We start from the raw sequence: 22635 nt of genomic DNA on the forward strand, positions 1-22635 counted from the left end.
TGGCGAGTCTCTTGGCTTAGGTTCGGGAATTTTTCTTATTTGGTCGTCGAGGGAAGGTGAGTTACGAACGACTACCAGATAATCTTCCCATTTCTTTTTCTTTCCCCTTTTAGCCACTCGACGTTTTGGGTCTTAGCATCTTCAGCACCCATGGGAATCGGTGGGACAAATGTATTTTCACCCTTTTCTTTTCTCTCCTTTAGCATGGAAAAACGGTTCTGGTGGTGATAGGAGAAGGGAACTGGGTGCACAATGCTGGGCTTGCTATTTCCATTTTTTCTAAACGGTGCATTACTCCGTATAGGTAGGTAGGCGACAGGCGTTTTTCTATTTGCTTTCTTCTTCTTCTTCTTCTTCTTGTCAATAGTAATGGGAGTACACATGTTTTCTTTTGCGAAATTTAATGTCTTTTTCCTTTTTTTTTTGTTCTCCCCTCATTTATCATGTGCGATGCACGGGTATATTGGAGGATGCATGCTCTTTGCTCAAAGATAGAGGAAAGAGAGGCGGAGGGGGGCCACCAGATAATCAAACTGCTGGGAGCAGAAAGAGGTGAGGTAGGATGATGTATCGAGATTACGTCACAGATAACGACGCTGTCGATTGAGAGATGCTTGCTAGGTGGCTTGTGACCGGGGAAGGGTCTCCTGAGTCTGACGTGGGTACCGCAGAGCCAAAGCCAAGAGAGACGGGAGGGAAAAGGCAGGGCCAAGGACGGGACGAGGTGTGAATTTTACGTGTAGCTGGCGTCACCATGCGTTTCCCCAAACACCGACTAATTAGTGATATGTGCCAGGGACTATTATGACGAGCGAGCGCGACAAGGAAAGAGGGAGGGGAGGGGGGGAGGAGCGGGCCACAGAACCGGTCCAAAGAAGGCGTTACGCGTGGAGGTATGGGGAGCTCTAGAACAATGGGGCACGCGGACGCAAAAGCATCAAAACTACTGGACCGGGTTTTATTTCCTCTGTCCGTCACGTACAGGTGGGCGAGTGCACATGAAGCGGGAAGTGTGTTGCAATGCAAGTCCCGCATGGGGTTTCCATGGGCGTTTGTGCGCATGCACGCGAGACGTAGAAAGAAAGTGATGGCCGGTAAGACGGAAAGGACAAGTCTCGTTTCGCAAGAATCTCGCTCGAAAATCAACTGGGCCAGGCCGAAAGAGGGACACCGAATTCCGCGCAGCCGCATCGGGATCCGATGCATTTCTCTACGGAGTGCGGAAGGCACTCCGTGGTTGCTGCTTGACAATCATACGACATGATGATGTGATGGCGGCAACTACGCACGCCCGCCTTCGACAAACTGGGTAAAGCTACCGCCTCGGGCTTACAGCGCAGCCAACCACTTGCCCGCTGAGCCGGGAATGCCATGTTCGGGCATTCCATGGGATTCTCGCAAACCCCTCACCCCTCCCGGAGAGAATCACCGTGTCCCCGTCTCCTGCCACGCCGACCGCTTTCTCCCCTCTTTTTTTCTCCATGTTGCGTAGATAATCTAGGTGTGGCGACATCGGGTACGCCACCAAGCATCAGTGATGGTTTTGCAATCTGGGGCTGCCTTCGTCAAACCAAAGAAGCACCACTGCTTGTCGCGATAGAGGAAGAAAAGAGTAAGACGCTAATCTGGGCCCGAACGTTGGAGATTGCCCCTCGTGTGATCGTAACATGACTGAATGCGTCCGGTTGCAGGCAACTTGCGTGTTCGGGTGGAATACGACGTAATGCTGCGTGCCAGGGAAGCTTGCGAGGAGATGGGTAGCGCCGTCATCACGAATAGACCGTGGGACCCACGAGGCCGTGTTGGCTTCGACATGAGTCCATCGTCCAATCAAAATCAGGAGTCGCCAAGCCGCGTCTGATCAACGTTCTAGTGATGTATGACTACTGCAGGCGTTAAGACCACCCCCCTCGCCGGTGGCAATTTAGAGTGGTGGCGAAGACAGCTCGCCGGTTCATAGCATGCTGTCACGCTTATATTACGCTTAGGTATGCCCACGTCGGTTGGGAAGACTTAAAGAGAGAAGCCTCCGTTTTCTGGCTATCTCCACTCATGTTCTCAATATAATCCATTGGTGTAAACGTTGTCAAATCGGTGGTGAGTCCGGTTCCCCATTGCCGCAGAGTACGGACTCCAACGACCGACTTCATAAAGGGACGCCCCTCCATCGTAATAACAGCACACCATGCTCAACAACACATATCAGCAAATTACATTACAAACTTGTACGTTCGACACTGCTATGTGGTATACAGCGGTACTTCTACTTCATTTCCACAATGATGGGGTGCGGCTCGCAGAAGAAAGGCCAGCTGACTCCATTAGTTTCGACAACCAACCCGCCGAGCACTGGTACCATTAAAGAGTCATGTGCGACCGAGAGACCCGATGCCGACCAAAGTGCGGGTTAGCCCCTGTACGCAGCACTCGATGCACCCGGATCTGTCTCCACAACCGAGTCGCCTAGATGTCTATGGCAAAGTCAACCAGGCCAACGTCGACGAAGACACGCTGGATCAAGACACCTACCCAAAGTGTTCCGAACCTGGACGCTGGTATGTGGGGGAAAATGCCGATGTAGAAGAAAAATGGCTCGTTGGTGCGGCAGACGAGGACGTGGGAGTGTTTGGCTACACACGAGGTGTAAGCGTAACCCGGCAAGAGCGCACGTGGCTAAGAAAGAAATGCCCTGAGGATAACGATGTCTGTTTCCGCATCCGCACAAGCTAACAGGGATTGCCACAGCGTGTAGGATTGGGGTATCGCTGCGCGTCCGAGAGGGAATAGCTTTCGGCGATCCTTCTGGCTATCACTACTGTTGATCGACAACACCAACGGCAGATTTCGGACTCCCGGGACATTACGCAACAGGATCGACTCAAGCGGCCAGGCATATGGGTGCCCAGACATGAGAACGCGAGATGCTTACCTCTATCGGAAAATTGGTATAGTCTACCTGGCGCAACTGAAGGTCTCCCCGGTCTCCCAACAACCACGGCGCACTCAAATACCAAGTGGATCCCATTGGAGTGGTGTCGATTGGCAAAGATGACGACAGCAGATATGGATCGATGGCGCCGGTTTGGAGTGGCGGCAGTGTGTCTCGCTTCTGCTCCGCTTGTGGACGCACCCACTTGTCCGCGACGCCCGGAGGTTGATGCTGCTGTGTTCTGAGGGTATGCGCAACCTGTGCGGTGTTGAGAAAACCGTCATCAGCGAGCTGGCGGGCAGTGGCACAGGCCTGATGAGAGTTGGGGTCAACAGCGATGCCCGTGAGGATATCTTGGAGGTCTTGGACCTGCCTGGACAGGGTTTCAATGCGGCTCTTCAGGGCGGAGGTGCGCCGCTGGTCGCCATCGCTGTCGTAGGCGCAGTCGGATCGGTTTCTGGCCAGGCACGGCTTGCAGGTGGGGCGCTCGCCATCACACTGCGAACATCAGACGGGGGGAAAACGAAAGGCAGCGGCGCAAGTATACCTTGTGCTTGCGGCGCTGGCAGGGCTGACAAGCGACAGCAACGACGGTATTGCGGCGGGCCTGGGTGTGCTGACGGCGGCGGCGGGGCACGCCCGGCTCCGGGGCAGACGGCGCTTGCATGTGCTCCAAGGGGGTCTGCTTAGGTCGAATTTGGGGGAGCATGGCGGGGTGTGAGGCGAGTGGCGAGTGGGGACGAGAGTTGAACGAAGGTATGCCTGCGGCTCCAGTCTCCCCGGACGGCAACGGCGTGCGCACGGCGCCGGAAAACAAAGGCACAGGATCACTGGTCACCCGCTTGCTGCGGAACAAGACGCCTTCTCGAGCAACCACTCTCGACGACGGGTTTGGATCGAGTCCAGGGATTCAAGCCGCGGGTGCATGCGAGCCTGGACGATGTGTAGAGCGGATTCGGAGATGGGCGGGGGGAAGGAATCAAGAATGATGAAAGCATAGGCGGTGGCAGGTGCTGCAGGCCTAGGGCAAATGAGGAAATCGCCACTGCGCAGTATACTCCGTAGCCCCCGTCAAATCGCGCCCGGCCCAGGCGCTCCCAACGACGCATCTCTGCTCGCATCTCCAGATATCTGCCGGCTTCATCACGTGGTCTGAGAGAGAATACGGTAAGTTATCCAAAAGCAACGCCACTTGATTGTCCACATGAAATGCCCGTCTAGGTTGTCCATTGGAAACCGAATACTGTGTCTATCTGCAATTCGAGCCTGGAAGAGAAAACCAAAATTACAACTCCGCCGAACTTCCGATTCTGTCGCCTCCCGTATGCGAATCAAATGCTTCTGCGCGCCTTGTCCCGTACCCGCTCTGCCTCGAGCCGCACGTACTCGTCGATGGGACGGGATCCGCAGTCTGCATGCCGCAGTGCCATCTCCTTCAGCGCAAAGACTGCATCGTAGAGGCTGGCTACCTCGGCCCGGAGGAGCGCATTGTGAGCAGCAAGCTGGCGGTGTTTATCCTCCAGCCGGTTCGTCCAGACCTTTCTCTTCTGCCGGCATCTGTTCGCCGCCATCCGATTCTTCTCCAGGTTCGTCTCTCGCCGGGCGCGTCCCTCGGGTGTATCCGCCACCTGCTGCCGTCGTTGCTTCGTCGACTTTCGGGGGGTTCTGCGCTTGATCGTTGGCTCGGAAGGTTCAGTCGACTCTGACGTCCTCTGCTGGCTTTTAGTGTCGTCGCTTGGCGTGTGAAGCCGGCCGTCGCCAGCCTCCCACCCGGCACTCGCCAAGGCGTCTGGTAGAAGACTGTCGTGGCGTGTCAAGTCAGACCCGGAGTCGGGGCCCAGAGTTCCTTGCTGCACGTAGCCGGCGGTTCGACTAGCGTTGAAGAGCCTGGAGAAAGCGCCGTTATCGAGGAAGTTGGCAAGTGGATTCGCCAGCAAGGTGGGATCCGCAGCGTCGTGAGCGTCGCAAAAAGCTTCGCAGGGTGGCCCAAGAGCCATGGGCTCGTCAATCATGGACGCCATGTCACGTACAGAGGAAGAACGCTGACAGTAGGCGAAGCAACCTTCGTGAGGTGGGTAGTCGGAGCGATGGATGGAATGAGATGGGATGGAATGTCGGGTGTGGCAGAGGAAGGGGCGCAGGTTAAGTTACGTGGAGCGTCACGGCAGTGACGCCAGTGGGTGGAGTCCTCAGCCGGGAGGTTGCAAACGGGGATGATGCGAGCTGGACAGGGACCCTTCCTCTGATCTCGCATGCGGGGGTGGGACAACTGCTGCTGCCAGCAAGCAAAAGGCACAGCTGACTGCTGCGGCCCGTGGCTGCAGGCGAACCCTGATTCTGACGACTCATGAGTGGATCTAAGATGGACGGAGTTGGGCTGTAGGAGACGACTCCGATGCCGTTACTTAGGGCGGGTCCATCGCATGGGTGCAACAAGTCCCAACCCACCTCACAACCAGCACGATAAATATCAACGCAACGCAACGCACACAGCCCTCGCGACTTGCCCGTGTACACAGCTTTCCCCGACCAGCTGCTCGCACAAAAGCCGCTTCACTTCGCTGATCCTGACGTAGCTCTTCACTGTCGCCGCCGGCCGCCGGCTCGTTTCGTTCCATTGGCCCGCCACAACTCTCACCAATCAATCGAAGCCGGCTTGGCGAGAGCCGGTTCAAATATCATCCTACAGTTCCGTGTCCTTTCTGTCCTCCACGTTCGCAGTTGGTGATGGTGTGTGTCCCCGGACGCTCTATGAATGTGTGCACGCCTTCTTCTCAGCCGTAGGTGGTAGCGATAATCTGCCACCTTGCGCGTCCACCCCACTGCTACCATCGGTGAGCTGAGAATTGTAGTTATGTAGAGTGCGTCATTGGCCGACAAACGATGGCTCCTGATTTCTGCCACTGCATCCTTCCATCGCTTTCTTGCCCGTGCCGGCTGCCAATCGGAAATTGTGCCGGGAACAACGGCCCCTTTCTTTCCTTCACATCAGGCCCAGCAGGGTGTTGCTACGCAACGTCCCCTGTCCTCGGCAGTGGTGTCATTGGCATCTGCCTGGCGAGCAAAACTTGGCAGGGCTCTGCTCGCTACCAACGACCCACTGTCCAAAATTTCTTCCCCGCGTCCTGGCACCCTGCATACGTAGTCGATGAACATCCACACCGATCGACCCTTGAATACTGCTAGTCTCGTTCGGCGAGCCCATCCGATCTTTCGTACCGAGACCCTTTACAATTTGTGCCACTATTTTGTCGGCGATCATTCGGGACCCAGGTCCACCTCGGCCCAAATGACCCGAGGGAGTTGCATGAATATGGAAGACAAGATCCCAACCAGCAATTCAAGAACCTGGACCATGCAGCAGAAACCTCCACGTTCATAGTATCTCAGAGGTCAATATGCCGTAGCAGGACATGGAGACCAAGGCAATAGCGTGAAGCTTGTCGTGGGAAGTGCTTAGCCTTAGCAAGGGATCCAATGTACAAGGTTCCTTTGCTGACGTCGATCGATTCCCGTTCTTACAGATAGGGCCCTATCGTACTGCCCCTACCATTTTCACTCAAAGGCATGAGGTCACACTCACCCGGTTGACCGTCCGGGTGGCGCGGGGTGACGATATCTTGATAACACTCCTACGTACTCGGATGGACTCTTGACCGCATATGGTGCCGCCTCTTTACCCCTTTGCTCTCGCCGGGCTATTCGACAGCGATTTCTGGGAATTTTGACAGCCGCACTTCCTGGTGGCAGCACGGACATGAAAACTGCGACCGTCAGCGACACACGGCAGGAAGAGGAGTTTCTTGAAAAGGTTTCAGAAATTCGGCAGTAGATCCTGTTCAGATCTAGAATTACTGAGGTCCAAGTGAGCGGGGACTCCCGAGGCGCCGTCATTAGACGATAACATTAGTTCGGCTTTAGCTCAACGGTAAATAACTCGAGAAAGAACTTGACGACGTATACGACATCTTCGTTTGACGTGGGCGCACTGTGAGGCGGCCAATTGGATGGGGCTGGCATGCCAGCTTGCCCCAGCTGTCCCGCGACAAAGTTCTGGTACCCGTCTAAACGGCTGACCGGCTTGGTCTTGTCAAGGACCAGTATTGCAAGAGCAATGTCCGACGCGCACACACGACTGCTTGTATTCATCGTCATTATTGTCGGCAGCCGTATGGCGATTGGCCGATCTCTCGCCAACGGCCTCCGCAGCGCTGTTTTCATATATGTCAAGCCATCGTCCATTACCAAATGGAGACGGGACGGCCATGGCGTATCTAAGTAATGGCCAATCTACTGCAGTCTCGCTCACGATGCCGTCTATGCCATACAATAAAATCGCTCATCCCTCACCCTTTATCGACACGCATACTTTCACTCGACAATCGGCGATTTGACTCAACTCTTATGCAGATCACCCGCCTCCGGGAAAGTCTCCGCAGCGCGTCGCATTCCGGAACGTGCATACTAACTCAACAGACTCTAAATTAAAAAGGTTTCGTTTCTCATGATAAAGCAATAAGCGAAGGTATCGTAATCAGACATGACCCAACGGTCAACCCATGGTATCAAACACTGCCAAAACACATCTCTTCACGTCACCGACTCCGAGCACAAAACCCGTCTACATGCCCCATCCGATCTCTCTACATAGCTGCCTTCTAACACAAATCACCGGGGCAAGCGATGTTGGTGCCGTAAAAGTCACCGGAGATGCCGGCAATCTGGAAGATGGCATTTACGACACCGCCGATGCCCTCGCCGGCGATGAGGCCGGCGGCGATCGCGTAGCCGTAGATTTCGAAGCTATGCGGGTAGCGCTTGGCCCAGAGGTACGCGGGCAAGGAGCCCATGATCATGGCGAGGCCGTAGACAGCTGCGATGAAAAAAGTCGTCAGTCCAGGCACACATTTTATGGGTTTAAAAAGGGGATGGACGTTGTCGAGACTTTGGAGCAGTCTGTTGTGATTCCATTTTTTCTTTCCTTTCGAGAGGGAAGAAATGGGGGGATATGACTTACTTTGAGGCAGGACAAATGCCAAAGAAATGCACATCATGTTGGGATGGTACGCCTTGACCCACTCCCACTTGCCCACCCACAGCCAATGCCGCATAAGCACCATCACCACGCCTAGAATGGAGAAGCAAATCGCGAAGATGCCCGAGCTGGTCGGGATGGGGAAGTCGGGGTCAGTAACAGCAATAGCAACAGCGCGCCACGCCGACACCGAGGGTGCGGAGAAGGCGCAGTGCTCGGCCTCGGTGTCCAGGATGCACGGGTACGCCGTGGCGAACAAGACGAACATGCCCGGTGCGAGGAAGACGGCGACGATGGTGCCTAGGCCTTGGGCAATCCACTGCTGGATCGGCGGCGTGCGGAGGAGGAAGCCCACACGGAAGTCGGCCGTCAGGTCAGTCGACTGATTGGCACCCATGTTGGCGAGCGCACCACCCAGTAGGTTCAGCTTCTGAGCATGGGCGACGCCCCACTGCTCGCCTTTAGTCGCGCCACCGAGGACGATCTGGGAGGCCTTGGAGGCAGCGGTGAGAGGGGTAATGTCTGGAAAATAAGAGTCAGTGATTGCTTCGTACACGTCTATCCAAGTCTGCGGGTTTGCTGCCTACCTGTGACACCAGTGCACTGAATCGCAAGCAGACTGAAGAAGAACGCGAGGAACACACTAAGAACGGACATGCCAACGGGCATGTCGAACTCAACGCCCATGACTTTCTCAGATGTTAGCTTCTATTTGCACAGCGAAGAGTAACGGGATCTTTCGTACCAACGCAGCTCGTAATGACGGTGATGATCAGGCCGGGGAGCCACATCCAGGTCTTGACGCGCTCGCTCGGAAGAGCAGGGTCCTCGACAACATCCTTCAGCTCCTGCTTCGAGCGCGCTTCGAAGTAGCCAAGTTCCTTGCCAGCAGCGCGGCCGATGGCATACATGGCGCCACAGCATCCGCGGTAAATGGCGCGGAAGCCGTAAACAAAAACACGCCACTGCAGAGCAAGCTCAGTGAAGGAAACGGCAATCATGCAGAGGACGCCGGGCCAGAGCATCCAGTAGCGGGGGCTGGGCGTGTCCTTGTTGGAAGCGGCAAGGCCGAGCGAGGCGAAAGAGACGTAGCCATCCCACTTGGGGTCGTCGGACGCAGCAACGCCAAAGGCGGCTCCGTTATGGACGAGGGCTGGGCCTATGATTCCCCAGGCGAGAATGCTTCCACCGTAAAAGGAGCAGGCTACGTTGAGGCCAACGAGCATTCCAGAACCGATGAAGGCGGGGGTAAACTCGATGAGCCAGCCCCAGTTCTCGACGTTGATGGCGAGGTTGTTGTAATTGCCCCAGATGAAGAACCAGGTGAAGGGGTGCCAGTCCCACAAAATGCCGACGGCGTACTGTGACACAACACGCAGGAGCAGAGCGGCGGTGAAGGACCAAGCCAGGGCCTTGGTCTTCAGCTTGGCAATTGCCTCGCCGGACACGGCCTGGTGCATCGAACGGATCGACATGGCAGTGGCCGTTGCAGTCGGGAAGATGAGGCGGAGCTCTCGAGCGACGTGGATGATGAAGAACTTGCGGAGAGGAGTGCCGAAGAAGAATCCAAAGTATCCACCAACGGCAGTGAGCGAGACAATCTTCCAGAAATCGCTGCTCGGCTTCTCACTCATGAGGCCCAGCTGGTACAGAGCGGGGTAAGCCGAGACGAAGACGTTTGAAAGGCCTCCTGACGCCGTGGCGGCTGTTTGGATGATGTTGTTCTCCTTGGGCCCAAAGCCTCCGCCAAGAATCGGGAAGTTCTCAGCAAACGTCACAGAGAAGAATTTGATGACAGCAAAACCGAGAATGGCACCAAACAGGTTAGCAGTGAAGGTCCAGCCAGTCTTAAGACCCAGGTAAACATTCGATGCGTTCACGAGGGCGCCGCAGATGCAGCCCACGATGACGGCGCGGATGGTCAGCACACGGCTGCGTTCTTCCGGCAGGTCATCGAAAGGGACAAATGGATCCGGCAAGTGTCCTTCCAGGACCTCATCCTCGGCGACCTCGATGGCACCATCCTTGTAACTGGGGGCAGGCACACCGTCTTGGGCCGCATAAGGCTCCTTTTCGTCGAACGAGCTATACACGGGTCAGCGTACTGATAAGTGTTCTGAGCAATGTGGTTGCCACAACAAGCCCAGGATTGCCGCCGGCCAATGAAATCTTCGTCTTCCCAAAAGTTGTACAGTAGACAACGAGAGGTAGGTTGTACAGGGCTCCCAACAGGTTCAGCTCTGACCGGAGGATGTCTGAGACAAGGGTATACAACTTCACCTCGGTTGCTTGGAACCGGGCTTCTATAGATGATGCTTTGCTGCTGGAGAGCGAGATGCCGAACAAGTGTAGATGGGCGAGTGGAAGAGTGTAAGGTATACTCACGTAGGGTGGACGTGGCCCATGCCTTCGACGGAGCGGTCGACGCTCTCAGCAGCGTTCATGGTTGCCCGCAGAGATCAATGGGGGAGTGCTGGGGAAAAAAACCACGGGCGGAGCGAAGGCTGGTGGCAGAGTAGAAGCTGGGCGACTCTATATAGTCGCGTGGCCAGGGCACGCCGGCTGGGTGCACACGATGGGCGCATGGCAGCGGGGCCCGGGTCGCCTAGCTGCAATCGAAGGTCGGTAGAACGCAGTCAACTGCCAATACGAGTAAGACCACGAGCGGCGGCTAGACGGCTTGTGGCGAGTCGGCGGCGCAGTGGGAAAGAATGCCGGGGCTGGAGGTTAGCGGTCTGGCGCCCTCCATTGAGCCTACGATATGCGTGCCACCACCTCGACTGAGCAGTAGCGACAGGCGACGGGCCAGGAGGAGGCAAACGAATTCAACAAAGGACAATTGGACGTCTCCAGGGCCATGGTGGACGACAGGGGCGCAACGGTACCAATACACAACAAGCTTCAGCTGGGGCGCCTGGGCACCGCGCGTAACCGAGGCGTTGCGCGCCACATGGCCCGAGCCGTGAGTGGTACTTATCGCTGCGTCGGTGGAAATAATCGAAATGTGTGTCGGAGGTGTGAGCGATAGCGGAAAAGCAGGTCGAGTCTCCGGGTGTCGACGTCCGCGCCGCAAGTGACAGCCAATCATTCGCTGCAACTTATCGGGGCCGCTTTAGCTCGGCGATAGCCAGCGACCCGACGTAACTGAATCAGGCAGGCCGCCGTGTCGCCCTGCGTACCACCATGTCACTCTTTTCCTTGTCAGCTGAGGCCAGTTTGTCTTAGGGGGCTCTAAGAAGCCTCAATGCAACATTTGCTTAGCGGTTCGAACGTTTTAATCCCATCCAAGGCGCGTCAGCGTCCACATCAAACGCTTGTAGCAGCAGCCAAAAAAAAAAAAAGAAAAGGGAGCTGGGAATTGGCCTCGAGCGTGCTGCCGCAGCCGGCTCGTCTATCGATCGTTCGAGCGCGGAGACGTCCGACAAAGAGAACAGAGACGCTTGACTCGGCAACAGAAAAGCACTTCCATTCGCCAGCAGCAAATAAAATTTTGACACTTGACTATCGCATCTGGCCGCCACAGCAGCGGTACGGCTGAGCGTCTTCGCTAGTTGTCGTATTTGCAGAGTGCGATTGATACGCAGTTGCTCGCCACCACGCCAGTTTCCGCGTCACCTGCATCGCCGTTTGCGATGGATATCCCTGAGGGATTGCTATCCTGGCCCAGATAAGTAGCATATCCACGTTGTCGTGTTTACAATCAATGTCGCGTGGTGTGTGTGTAGCGGAGCGATAGCGATGCGAGACCCGCCGAAGTTCCGGTACGGGACTCCACCGAGCCATCGTCTGAATTAGGGAGTTTTGGGAAGGAGGGCGTGCATGGTGGCAGCTGCAAAGCATCCGTGCTCACCCCGCGTTGGACGAGGCTAGAAGTGACTTCGTCTCCGGGTGACCTGATGGAGCAATTGCCGACATACACAGTCGACCCCCATGCATTCTAGAATAACCACCCTGGCGAAAGATAAACCGACCACCTGGCTCCCGGCCAGCCTGGAAGCCTGTTCTTCCAGCCTAGAAGCTTCCGAGTCCCAGGGTCGCCCTGCTCAAAGATACACATCTTTCGTAGGGGTGGAGCCCATCTCGCTTTTCTCTGGCCATCGGGGTGCCGCCTGCATATCTCCCACACATCGCGCTGCACCATCATGCTTGATAATGACATCTAAGCCTGTGCATCCGCTTCGTGACACCAGAGGTGACGCGATCCACGCATTCCTTCGAGTCTTGCGATAAGCTATTCGCCTACCGCGTCGCCCATTTCTTACATTGGTAATACATCAGCCAGCATCTACAGAACTGCATGCAAAGATATGAGCAGAGAAGTCCAGTCATCATCTCTAGATTGAATCTTCAATCACGATCCAACTTGCCACGCCAGTCACCAATGTGATTGATGATAATCTTGGCCGCCCGTGGCGCAGGCTCATTCCTGCCCAGCGCCTCCACAAAGTCGCCCTCGGGATCTGCAAGGACATGTCGTCAGTGGGTCGCTCGCTTGCCGCCATTGCAACGCTGCGGTTAAACTCACCCATCAGGTAAAAATAGATGCTGTGATCCACGAGGTAGTCCTGGCCAGGCTTAACGTCTGATGGCGTCGAGAAGTACACTCGGTACTTCCTGCATATACCCTTGATGTCATCGTACGTCCCGGTCAAGCCGATGATGTCGGGATGGAATTCTTTGAGATACGTCTTCATGACGGCAGGCGTGTCGCGCGCAGGATCGCAAGTGATGAAGACAGGACGAAGAGTGTTGCCGGCGACCTTCTTGACTTCATCGATCATCTCTGCCATCTTGTCCAGCTCCTCGGGGCAGATATCAGGGCAGTGTGTGAAGCCAAAGTAGACCTAGAACCATGTACTGTCAGCCTAACCTCGATGACCCTTGCAGTGGGCAGTCGCCGTGAGTTTTTCCGCCCAGGCATTGGCACCAACGAAACTACTTCCCCAAATGTATGAACGTACCAGAGCATATTTTCCTTTCAAATCCTCGCTGGTGAACTTATTGCCATACTGGTCAATGAGCGAGAACTCCCCGCCCACCTTCGGACGGCCGACGCCCTTGGTTTGTTCGGCAATGCGCTGGCGCTGCACACGCTCCTTCTCGTAGCGGAAGTAGAGAATCAGACCGCCGCCGACACCGAAGAAGAGGAGGGCCGAGGTCAAGGAGAAGGGCTACATCAAACGTCAGCTCCATTTCCTTGATCCCCGAGTGTTTCTGCGAAAGTTTGGCGATGGACTGACCCCAAGTCTATACCGCGACTTTGCTTCCTCAACAGTCTTGTAGCAATTCCGTGGTGTGCTCGAGAACGGACGGGCTTGGAGCTTCGACGCAAATTGGAATTGAGGCGCAGAGTTAGCGAGAGCGGTCGCTGATCTTGAGTGAGAGTTTCTGTTCGAGTAGGACCGTCTCGTCGAAGCATTGATGGAGCGCGGCGCAGCGAAGGATGGTCTGACCGAGGCGGATGCGGCGCTGTCGGCGCGGGAAGCGGTGCGGAGGGCGGCGGACCAGACGCTGTGCCTGGCAGCGCAGGAGGAAGCCATTGTCGAAGCGAGATGCGTGTCTGCGCGCTGAGAAGGGGAAGCGGAGCAGCAGCGAAGCTTTGGGGATGACCAGGCTTTAGCGCAATGGAGCTGGTGATGTCGTGCGGGCAAAACCACAGCATTCCCGGCCGCCGAAGGTACGAGTCATGCTTGCTTACACGTGAGCGCGCGACCCTTGCGCGTCGGATTATCTGCGTACACGCGTCGAGTCCGTAGCATCCTAGTCGATCGTGTAACGCATTGAGTGTCGCTTGCCCGTCTTGTGTCTATTTCTAGTAGCTCCTAGCGGATTGCCATTTGGTCCAAATACTGCCTTCCCTCCTTGCAGTTCGGTGTCCCAAACAGTCCCCCGACCAGCCGACTCAAAACCCCAAATCTACGAATCCCCATCTTCTGCCCATCAAACTTTTCACACCTTTCATCCGAACTCCATCAACAACTATTCATCATGTCTGCCACCGACAACCTCAGAATTTCCATCCAAGCCCTCATCAGCGCCATCGAGGCCCAGCCCGAGTTCGCGCCACAGCAGGCAGCCCGCAAGGGCAAGATCTACTTCATGTGGGACTTCGTCAACAACACCCTACGCATGCTCCTGGCCGCCGGCAGCAACACAGAGACCAAGTCCGACGTCATGCAGCGCAGCATGTTCGCCAACATCCTCTTCAACGACACCACCGGGAAGCTGACCATGATGACTGACGGCGACACGAGCGAGTTCAACGCCGACGTCAAGGCGAAGAGCGAGGACGTGCAGAACAAGGCTGGCGAATGGGGCGTGGCCGAGGGCCTCCTGAGCGCTTGAACTCCCTCTCTCCTACAATGAATCCGTCTCGGTCACTGTTTCGCTTCGGACATCATCAGCTTTGGCTAGCGGCAATACCACGTCTGCTCCTATCATGTATTTCTTCCTGACCGCCACTGCTCAAATTTTTAATTACCAAATCCTACCAACTTCTATCACACTCTCCTGACAAGCCACCATAGAAAGAGCTATCTATACACGTCCGAACCTAGTTTGCTCAGCGTGAACCCCTTCTTCATCACTCCCATCCCCCATCAACACAACCCCATCCCCACCCCGTGATTCCACGCAAACGCCTTCACCACGCCCGACAGATGCGCCGCCGCCCCCAACAGCACGAACACGTGGAAGATCTGATGGCTCGACCCCCACACGTCGAAGCCGCCCGGCCGCCATTTCTCGGGCACCTTGGTCGCGTACATGGCAACGCCGGCGCCGTACAGGACGAACTCGAGCACGAAGAAGCCCCAGCCCATGCGCTCGTGCGCCAGCCCCACGCCATACACGCGCGCCGCGTGCGCCATGGGCAGGAAGCCGGCCACGCCCAGCGCCAGGAACATGGTCGTGCGAAACGGCCGCCACGCCGGCCTGCGGCACGTCGGCACCAGGCACACGATGGCGGACGCTGCGGCGAGGACCACAATCTACTCGAAAAAAACAAACGAGTATTGTTAAGCGCTCAAGACTAACAAAAGAAAAGAAAAAAAGGGGCACTTCTGCAGGTGACTTGGGATAGGGCACATGTCAGCCACTCACCAGTGTAAGGTAAAACTTAGCATCCGCCCGCTGGCAGTAAAAACCGTAGTAGACACCCGGCACCCAGCTGCCCGCGATGAGGCACAGGATGCCGAGGAAGTCGAGCAGCAGCCACCGCTCGTAGACGCGCTCCGAGTGGTTCATGAAGGTGTGGTAAGCCGACGAGCACGCCAGGCAGCAGAAGCAGCCCGCGAAGAAGCAGGCGAAGACGACGACGTCCTCGTGCGTCGCGGTCGCGTAGAGCGGCGCGAGCGTGCGCCAGAGGTGGTGCGCCAGCGAGGCGAAGAAGACGAGGCCGAGCAGGTGCGTCCAGATGTTGACGGTCTGGTTGTGCAGCGAGGGGACGCTGAGGATGGAGCGGGCGTAGGAGCGGGAGAGCGGTCGGTAGGACGTCAGGATGTACTCGTTGTCTTGTTGCCAGGGGGCGAGGTCGTTGTAGGTCATCAAAGTGGTGGATGAATTGGTGTTTTTGTGTGGTCCCGAGGCATGCTTGTGGTTGGCTCCGGGTTTCTCTTCCATTGTGGAGGCTGCGATTGACGAAGGCGCCGGGATCCTGGGGTAATTGGAACTGCGGAGGGCCCGTGAAACTGGTCTGGCCGTAACTTGGTTGAGGGCGGGGAATAAGGCAATGCAGAACGCTCACAAAGGGAAAGGAAAGTGACACAAAAACGCCGGCAATGATGCAACAACAAGCTTCACGCAGGTACGCCAGGACCTGGGTTGCGGAAATTTATATCAGCATCTAGCAGGTGGGGTAAGGCCTAGCAGGGGTCCGATCCGATCGTGAGGTGGCCAACATTTTCCCGTCCGAAGCCCCATGGCACACGAAACAGTCCCAGAGCCCGAAGATCACGAACTGTGGCTCGCACTTGGCTGCGGTACAGATCTAGCAAAATCTGATATATTGACCACCGAAACAGTCAGCTCTCGACTGGTAATTTATTCTTGAACGCCGTTTTCTCGTGGCAAATCCGCGCTCTGCTCCGTACTTGCAGCGTGACTACGGGGCCCCATATCAGGCGAAAATAAGCAGTAGCTAATCCCTTTTTGAAACAAACTTGGCGTCTGTTGGGACCGACAAACCCCAAGGTAATCGGTGAGGGCGCGGCAATCGGTTATGGTTCGGCGATGCATGCCCGACATCGCTCGAAGATCCGGCCGACCCACCTCTCGTGCCACCGGAGATGTTGGGAACGACGCTCTGCTGTATATTCAAAACTACCTTCGGATCTAGTGCTGAGCTTGGTCGTCATCTTCGGCGTCTGTAGAGTCTTCTTCGTAGCTGGCTTCCGAGTCCGAATCATCTCCTAGAATGTCGGGAAGTGCATGGTTCATGTTGGTGGTTGGGCGTGCAGTGCGCAGCCATTCTTCAAAGGCGTCGTCTGCGTCAAGCTCATCCTCCAAGTCCTCGTCTGATTCAAAGTGCGCAAAAAGATTATCCTCGTGGGGATCACCAACGTCGAAGCGAGAGAAGCCCATGCCTTGATCATATACCTCTCCCCTGTCGTCCTGAAAGCCTTCATCCTCACTATCAGCATCGTAAATGTCGTACTTTCGCGCCACTCTCAGGTCCTTCAGCTTCTGCCTCTCCTGGAAGTCGCCGTGGAAGTAGTCATCCTCAAGCGCGTAGCCTTCATTCCTTATGTACCACCGGCGAATACGGAGCCGGCGGGCGTCGCGATACGCTTGTCTCTCCCGCTCCGAGACTATCCTCATCATCTGCGAGATGCCCTGAAAGAGTTCGATGTCGCCGGATTTAATCGACTTCTGCACCTCGGTAGCTTTGGACTCACCCGCGTCGCCCTGAACCAATGTTAGCTCTTGTATATCGGTAGTCTCCTCCCCGTGGACAAGGCTGTACCCTCAGCTGCGTGTTTAGCTTCATGGCGTAGCACTCTTCCCCGAACAACCGGTCGAACATGCCCCGCCAGTCGAACGACATTTCCCGACCCTCGTAATCCACCTCCAGCCCGGGCAACTCGGTATCGTTGACAATCTGCCTCACGGTAATGGTATACGGCGACAGATCAAACCTGCACCCATCCCCGTCGCCCTGATACAGCTTCATCGCGGCGCGCCACCGCGCCGTCAACGCGTCCTCAACCACCTGCTCCTGCTCCTCTTCCTCCTCCTCATCCTCGTCGTCGTCGTCTATCCTGCGCTTGTTCCCAAACACGGCGCGCGTGCGGTCCTCGGACAGCCGGTCGAACTCGAGCGTGAGGCCGAGGTAGTGCTTCCAGCCGGCGCTGTCGGGCACCATGCCCAGGTCGCGGAACTTGACGTGGGTGCGCGGCTTGAGGTGGCGGTGTAGGAAGGCCTCCTCGGTCGCGGCGCGCACGCACCGCGACACGCGCCGGCACGACAGCCAGACGTGCGGGATGACATTGCTGTTGGTGATGCACGAAATGATGCGGATCCAGAGCTCGACGGGGAGTGCGGGGCACCGTCGGGCCGGCTGCTCGTTGCAGCGGGACGACGGTGGCGGCGGCGGATGGGATTCCGCTTTTTCCATTGCTGCTTGGGGAGGGGACGGGGGTTGGAATATCGAGCCAAGCGCGGATGATGCTGGAGGTTAAGCAGGCGTAGCGGAGGGAAGGGAGCTTGAGAGTTGACACGTAAGTAAGGGCCGCTGTAGATCCTGGACGTGACAATTGAATTGGACAGGAGCAAGCACTTTGCGAGGGTCAATTCACCGACAAGAAGATTGCTGTTGTGGGAAAGATTCGAGCTGTAGTTTCTTGCCTGGTGGTTGCACAGGTCGGAGTCATAAGCAAACAGGCTGCCGAGGCAGATCCCGGCCCCGGCCGACGTCATTGGTTACTAGAGCAACATAGCATCTCTCGACCGCATCTTCTTTGCTTTTTTCAACAGCAAACGGCTACCCCAGTACATCTCACGTTCCTCACACCACTGCCACGCAATTTACCCCCTTTGTTTGCAGCACATTGCTACGTTTCAAAGGTGCTCCGTTAGAATGGTGGCCAAGCAGTATGAAAAACACTTCTCGCCAATTGCACCAAACATAACGGCTACATCTCCCGGCAACCAATGACCACACAAGAGCTTCTCCCATCCTGTGACTTGCCCGAACGCACGGATTTGTGATTCGTCACCTCAGTAACTTCCAGCAACTCGGCGGGAGTGCTTTCGGGATGAACAGTGATTTCGTCGGCCGGAATGGATCCACGATGATGGATCCCAAGCGGAGAGGGCCATCTGGGTGGAAGATGAAGTTGGGAGCGAGGAGATAGGTCTTGGTCATTTACATGATTGATGAAGTTGACAGCGGCTGCCACCCAACTCTGTTCATCGACGTACTTATAGATCGACCTCAGCTACGTGCCATATTCCAGGTACCACTGTGCTTCACCTATCTGTAGCCACATCCTGCGCCTCAAGTATTGTGCCGTAGCAGCTAAGCAGCGGCTCGGAGACCAACAGAGACCCAATCGATGGCGGGACTTTGTCCCTATATCCCCGATTTAAGCCATGGTTGGAGGAGAAACATTTGGTTCTCAGCATCATTATGGGGCGTGAAATGTTACCGGAACCTCGGTGTCAGCGTATCGAGCATAATGTGCCGTACATCGTCACTGTTGTACATAAACTTCTTCGGATAAAAATAGAGATACTTCAAGCACCTTTGCCAAAGATAAACTTGAACGTTGAGCGCATTCCAGCCATTATCGATCCATTCTTCGCAGGTGGACTAGCAAGCAACAGATCTTAGCTCCTCAGCAAGAACCAAGCAGAGATAGGCTGTGTGAGACGCGCACTCAGAGAGTGTATGAATCTTGCTGGTCATTTAGCGCTGTGCCTCATTGTGATCAGTTTGGATATCGTTGTCTCATTGGCCCACGAACCCCGCACGCAAACATGGGAGCGAAGCGGCACAGCAGTTCTCCACAGCATGCATGTATCAGCTGTTTCTGTGTCGCACTCGGAGCTTATTCATGTTCTCGCTTCGCCTGTCAAGCGCCGAGGGGACTGTCGAGGTCAGTAGCCGCTGAATGTGACCGGGGTATGGCCATCACACCATGCGGGAATGTGTCTCAAAATTGTCCATAACCTCACATAGTTGCTTCATGCAAGAGCTAGATCCGTGCGTTGGAGGAAAGGGACCGAAAACAGTCATTCGTTTAACCGCTCTCAATACTGCACTACACTACAATGCTAAACGGGGGATATCGTCTGTCTGGAAAAACAGAGTAACAGGAAAAACCGCCGCTATACCAGCAGACTGAACACACATTCTATGCGTCCTCAACAAGAACCGAACTTGACTGCACACCACTTGTAATTACCTCAGCCGCACCCAATAGCACCCCTCCATCACTTTCCACAAGCAGCTGTGTGCAAAAGAGTACAAAAAACAAACAGGTGTGGTACGCAACATTCATCGATCGTGTGCAAAAATGGGCAGAAGGAGCAGCGGGGTGGAAAGAGGAAACGTCTATTTACAAGAGCTACCGAAAACGGTATGCAGACGGGAAACTTTTTTGTACAGTTGAAAAAAAGAAGCCGTTATAAGTACTGGTGGGCGTAATGACATATGGCAGCGTTTATGCGGGGAGAAGGGTAGTGCGTGATTAGGGCTCGGTGAATCTGACCGAGAATGTCTGCAAAACAAAGGACAAAAGCCTGGGATTTCAAGGGGAGATCGAAATTAGAACTGGGGAGTAGGTGGGATCATCCATCGATGGATTATTAGAAGGATGAGATCCGAGCATCCCTTCCCCTATCCAAAGGGTTTCGAACTAGCTGCGCGCGCCATGCACGCATCATTCCTCAAGAAATGCCTTCATGCTCAACAAAACCACATCTCAGCAACGTAACATCGGATCAAGCGTGACTAGCACTACCCGCAGGGCTTCGAGGTGTGCTGTTATTGTTCGTTGGCGTGCGAGCCCTGCTGCTCGGACCCTGGAAGCTTGGGACCGCAGGACCGCCGCTGGTACCGGGGGGAGCTCCTGTAGCTGTTGCGCGGCCGCTGACATCTTGCATCTCAACACCCCCTTGCTGGTCCTTGCTGAGCGGGGTAGTGCGCTTTCCACGACGCTCGCCGAAGCGCTGGTCACCCTCTTCGTATTTGCGCTTGAAGGTGAGGTACGTCGGAGGACGAGGGCGGAATAGCACCGCCGCAAAGTTCTGCCAAAGAGACTTCTGGGTAAAGGGGCGGTGGCGGTCTTTCTTCAAAAACTTGTGAGAGTTCAGATATTCACGTGTCGTCTCGCCGCGGCCAATCAGGAAGATGTGATAACCCCAAAGTGAGGCAGGGTACCAGGTGACGAGGATGCCGTAGACCATCATGGCAAAAGGTACGCGCCAATGAGAGATAGCATCGCTGAAGGTTCGTCCCGCTTCGTCGTTCATCCAAGCAAGAAGGTGACCAAGGCTGGCGGCAAACAAGAAGGCTCCCAGAAGAGTTGAAGAACTGACGAACACGAAAAAGTACCGGTAGTTGCGGCGACCAACACAGTTGTTCAGCCACACGCAGTGGTGATCTTGTGTCTCAATGCAGTTGTCGCAGACGCGGCAGTGGTGAGCACGGGGCGGCCGCCAGATATTGCATGACTTGCAGTACTTTGTCGGGACCTCCATGGCGGCTGTTTGAGAGCTAGCTGAAGTGACCATCACCCATTCAGTAGTGGGTGGCCCAACGGCCAGCGGGTCTTCTGAGGGATCCGGCGGCGGGAACGGGTGGAGATTACGAGGCAGAATCTGATATCGGTTAGCAGGGGCAGGCATGAGGAAGTAGGCATGAGACTTACGCCAGGGTCGGAAAGGGAGGCATGGAAGAAGGAAGAAACGCAAACTAAAAAGAGGTACGCAAACAGAATGGGTATCGCTGGTGAAACGTGAAGCCATAACCATGGTGCCCTAAAGATTTGATCAGCGTGGACGCTCGGGTCACTTCCAAACTGGCTTAGCCTTACGAGAAAATGAGAAAAAGAATTGCAGGAACAGCAACGAGTAAAGCAGTTCCAATGCTGATGGGCCGATCCCTGGTATTCTGCAGTCTACCGCCCCAGCAGAAAACGGTATTTCCAGTGAAATACTCGTAGTTCTTCCCCAAGTTCATTTCCTTCTGGATCTCAGCCTTAGTGATGTCCGTTGCGGCGTCCTGCGCCTGTAGTCTTGGCGATGACGCGGCTGACGACAGTTTCTCGTGGCCTTGGCCTTGCGGACGGACGGAACCAGAATTGTGGCTGCGGCTGGGGAGCATAAAGCTGGATCGAAATGAGCGCGGGGACTTCTTTTCAGGTGGGACCAGTGAGCCAGACTTATTTGCGCGCGACAGGTCCAGGTGCGAAGGCGCTTCGGTTTTAGGCGGCTGCTGCTGCTGCAGAGGAGTTATGCTCTCGCCTTGGCTACGGACTGTATCAGGAACAGTGGGGGTGGTGTTTGCTGTGGTGCGGTCTGGAATGTACTCGCGTTCGCTGAACTCAGTGGGAGATGGCGGAGGCCGTCCTTCCTGATCCTGAGCGTTGCTCTGGGCTTGGCTGGGTACCGAATTAATACTGTTGCGGTAGGAGCTGAAACCTAGTTCACTTTGTCCATCGTGCGAAAGCGAGTTACGCCCCAGGACAGATCCCGGGCGCTGACCTCGTTGTCCTTGTAGCCTTTGCGCGCTCATGGGCCGGAAGAAGGCCGACTGCTGGATGCCCGCGACATGCGACTTGCTTTGCGATGTGGGCGGGCGGGTGCCGCCGCTGTTGGTGCTACCCGGCCCTGCATTCTGCCCTGCGTTGCCGCGAGAGGGCGGGGCTCTCGACCATGTCCGACGATTGCCGGTTGTTGACACAGACGAGGGCCGCGACGGCGGTAGTCCCGACTCGCCGGGCGGGCCGGTCACACCAGAGACGCGAGAGGCGCGGCGCACTTGCGAGTCCTGAGGGAGGTCCTGCGGGTCGCCGTCTTCAGAGGCTATGTCGGTCATGCGCGAGGAGATGACGCTGGGAGCGCCATGGGTGCCGGTGGGAACCTCGAGGGGAGTCGGGAAGGAGCTGCTGGGGGTCGTGGAGCGCGGAGGGCTGGTGGGAGTGGTCATTGCGGCGCGTCAAGCGGACTTGCAGCGCGGTGGCGGGTGGTGGTGGAGGAGCAAGTCGGGGGTGGTAGAGAGCGTGGGCACGAATGCATGACCCGGCCAAGAGGCGCGCGGAGGGCTCGGATGCCGGAGGGCGAGGGGCCGACAGGGCTAGCGAGGCGGATCTCGAGGCGAGGGGCTCGTGCGGAGAGAGAGCGTGGGTGCTGGGGAAGCGTCAGAGCGGCATGGCAGGCGTCGTCGCGCAGTGGTCTGGCAGAGACGAGACAGGCGCAGAGGAAAGAAGGAGTTGGCCTGAGAAAGGCTGGCCCATGCAATCAGGAGTGGCCTCAGCCCAATCATGTGCGCCGCCCTGCAGATCTCGCCTGGCCTTTTCCAGCCGGGCTGCCGCATCCAGCGCGCTAGCGCCGCCGCCCGCTGCTGTGCGCGACTCGGCGCGCCCTGACATCAGCCTGCCGCGGCCGCTCGCTTGTTCCGCTCCGCGCCACGTGACCAAGCCTATCAAGACGCCCGCAATAATGCATG

The 22635-nt window shown here is 56.2% G+C and overlaps 5 protein-coding genes across 5 annotated transcripts; 1 reads left to right on the top strand and 4 right to left on the bottom strand.

Moving 5' to 3' along the window:
- Positions 1-7587: 7587 nt before the first annotated feature.
- On the bottom strand, positions 7588-10408 carry SLS55_003259 (uncharacterized protein; the record flags this gene model as incomplete). Its single annotated transcript, XM_066774737.1, has 5 exons — positions 7588-7802; positions 7947-8486; positions 8552-8653; positions 8710-10049; positions 10350-10408. The coding sequence occupies 5 exons, from the start codon at positions 10406-10408 to the stop codon at positions 7588-7590; spliced, it is 2256 nt and encodes a 751-aa protein (XP_066634856.1).
- Positions 10409-12311: 1903 nt separating this feature from the next.
- SCO1 (Cu-binding protein) lies at positions 12312-13504 on the bottom strand (the record flags this gene model as incomplete). The annotated part of the gene is made up of 4 exons (XM_066774738.1): positions 12312-12424; positions 12490-12808; positions 12926-13135; positions 13418-13504. The coding sequence occupies 4 exons, from the start codon at positions 13502-13504 to the stop codon at positions 12312-12314; spliced, it is 729 nt and encodes a 242-aa protein (XP_066634857.1).
- A 448-nt stretch (positions 13505-13952) lies between these two features.
- SLS55_003261 (uncharacterized protein) lies at positions 13953-14309 on the top strand (the record flags this gene model as incomplete). The annotated part of the gene is made up of 1 exon (XM_066774739.1): positions 13953-14309. The coding sequence occupies one exon, from the start codon at positions 13953-13955 to the stop codon at positions 14307-14309; it is 357 nt and encodes a 118-aa protein (XP_066634858.1).
- Positions 14310-16295: 1986 nt separating this feature from the next.
- Positions 16296-17577, bottom strand: SLS55_003262 (uncharacterized protein; the record flags this gene model as incomplete). Its single annotated transcript, XM_066774740.1, has 2 exons — positions 16296-16868; positions 16927-17577. The coding sequence occupies 2 exons, from the start codon at positions 17575-17577 to the stop codon at positions 16296-16298; spliced, it is 1224 nt and encodes a 407-aa protein (XP_066634859.1).
- Positions 17578-19907: 2330 nt separating this feature from the next.
- ERF2 (Eukaryotic peptide chain release factor GTP-binding subunit) lies at positions 19908-22116 on the bottom strand (the record flags this gene model as incomplete). The annotated part of the gene is made up of 4 exons (XM_066774741.1): positions 19908-20786; positions 20837-20945; positions 21002-21195; positions 21949-22116. The coding sequence occupies 4 exons, from the start codon at positions 22114-22116 to the stop codon at positions 19908-19910; spliced, it is 1350 nt and encodes a 449-aa protein (XP_066634860.1).
- Between the last annotated feature and the right edge of the window lie 519 nt (positions 22117-22635).

This window comes from Diplodia seriata (genome assembly GCF_021436955.1).
Source record: "Diplodia seriata strain FDS-637 chromosome Unknown scaffold_3, whole genome shotgun sequence".
Classification (NCBI taxonomy): domain Eukaryota; kingdom Fungi; phylum Ascomycota; class Dothideomycetes; order Botryosphaeriales; family Botryosphaeriaceae; genus Diplodia; species Diplodia seriata.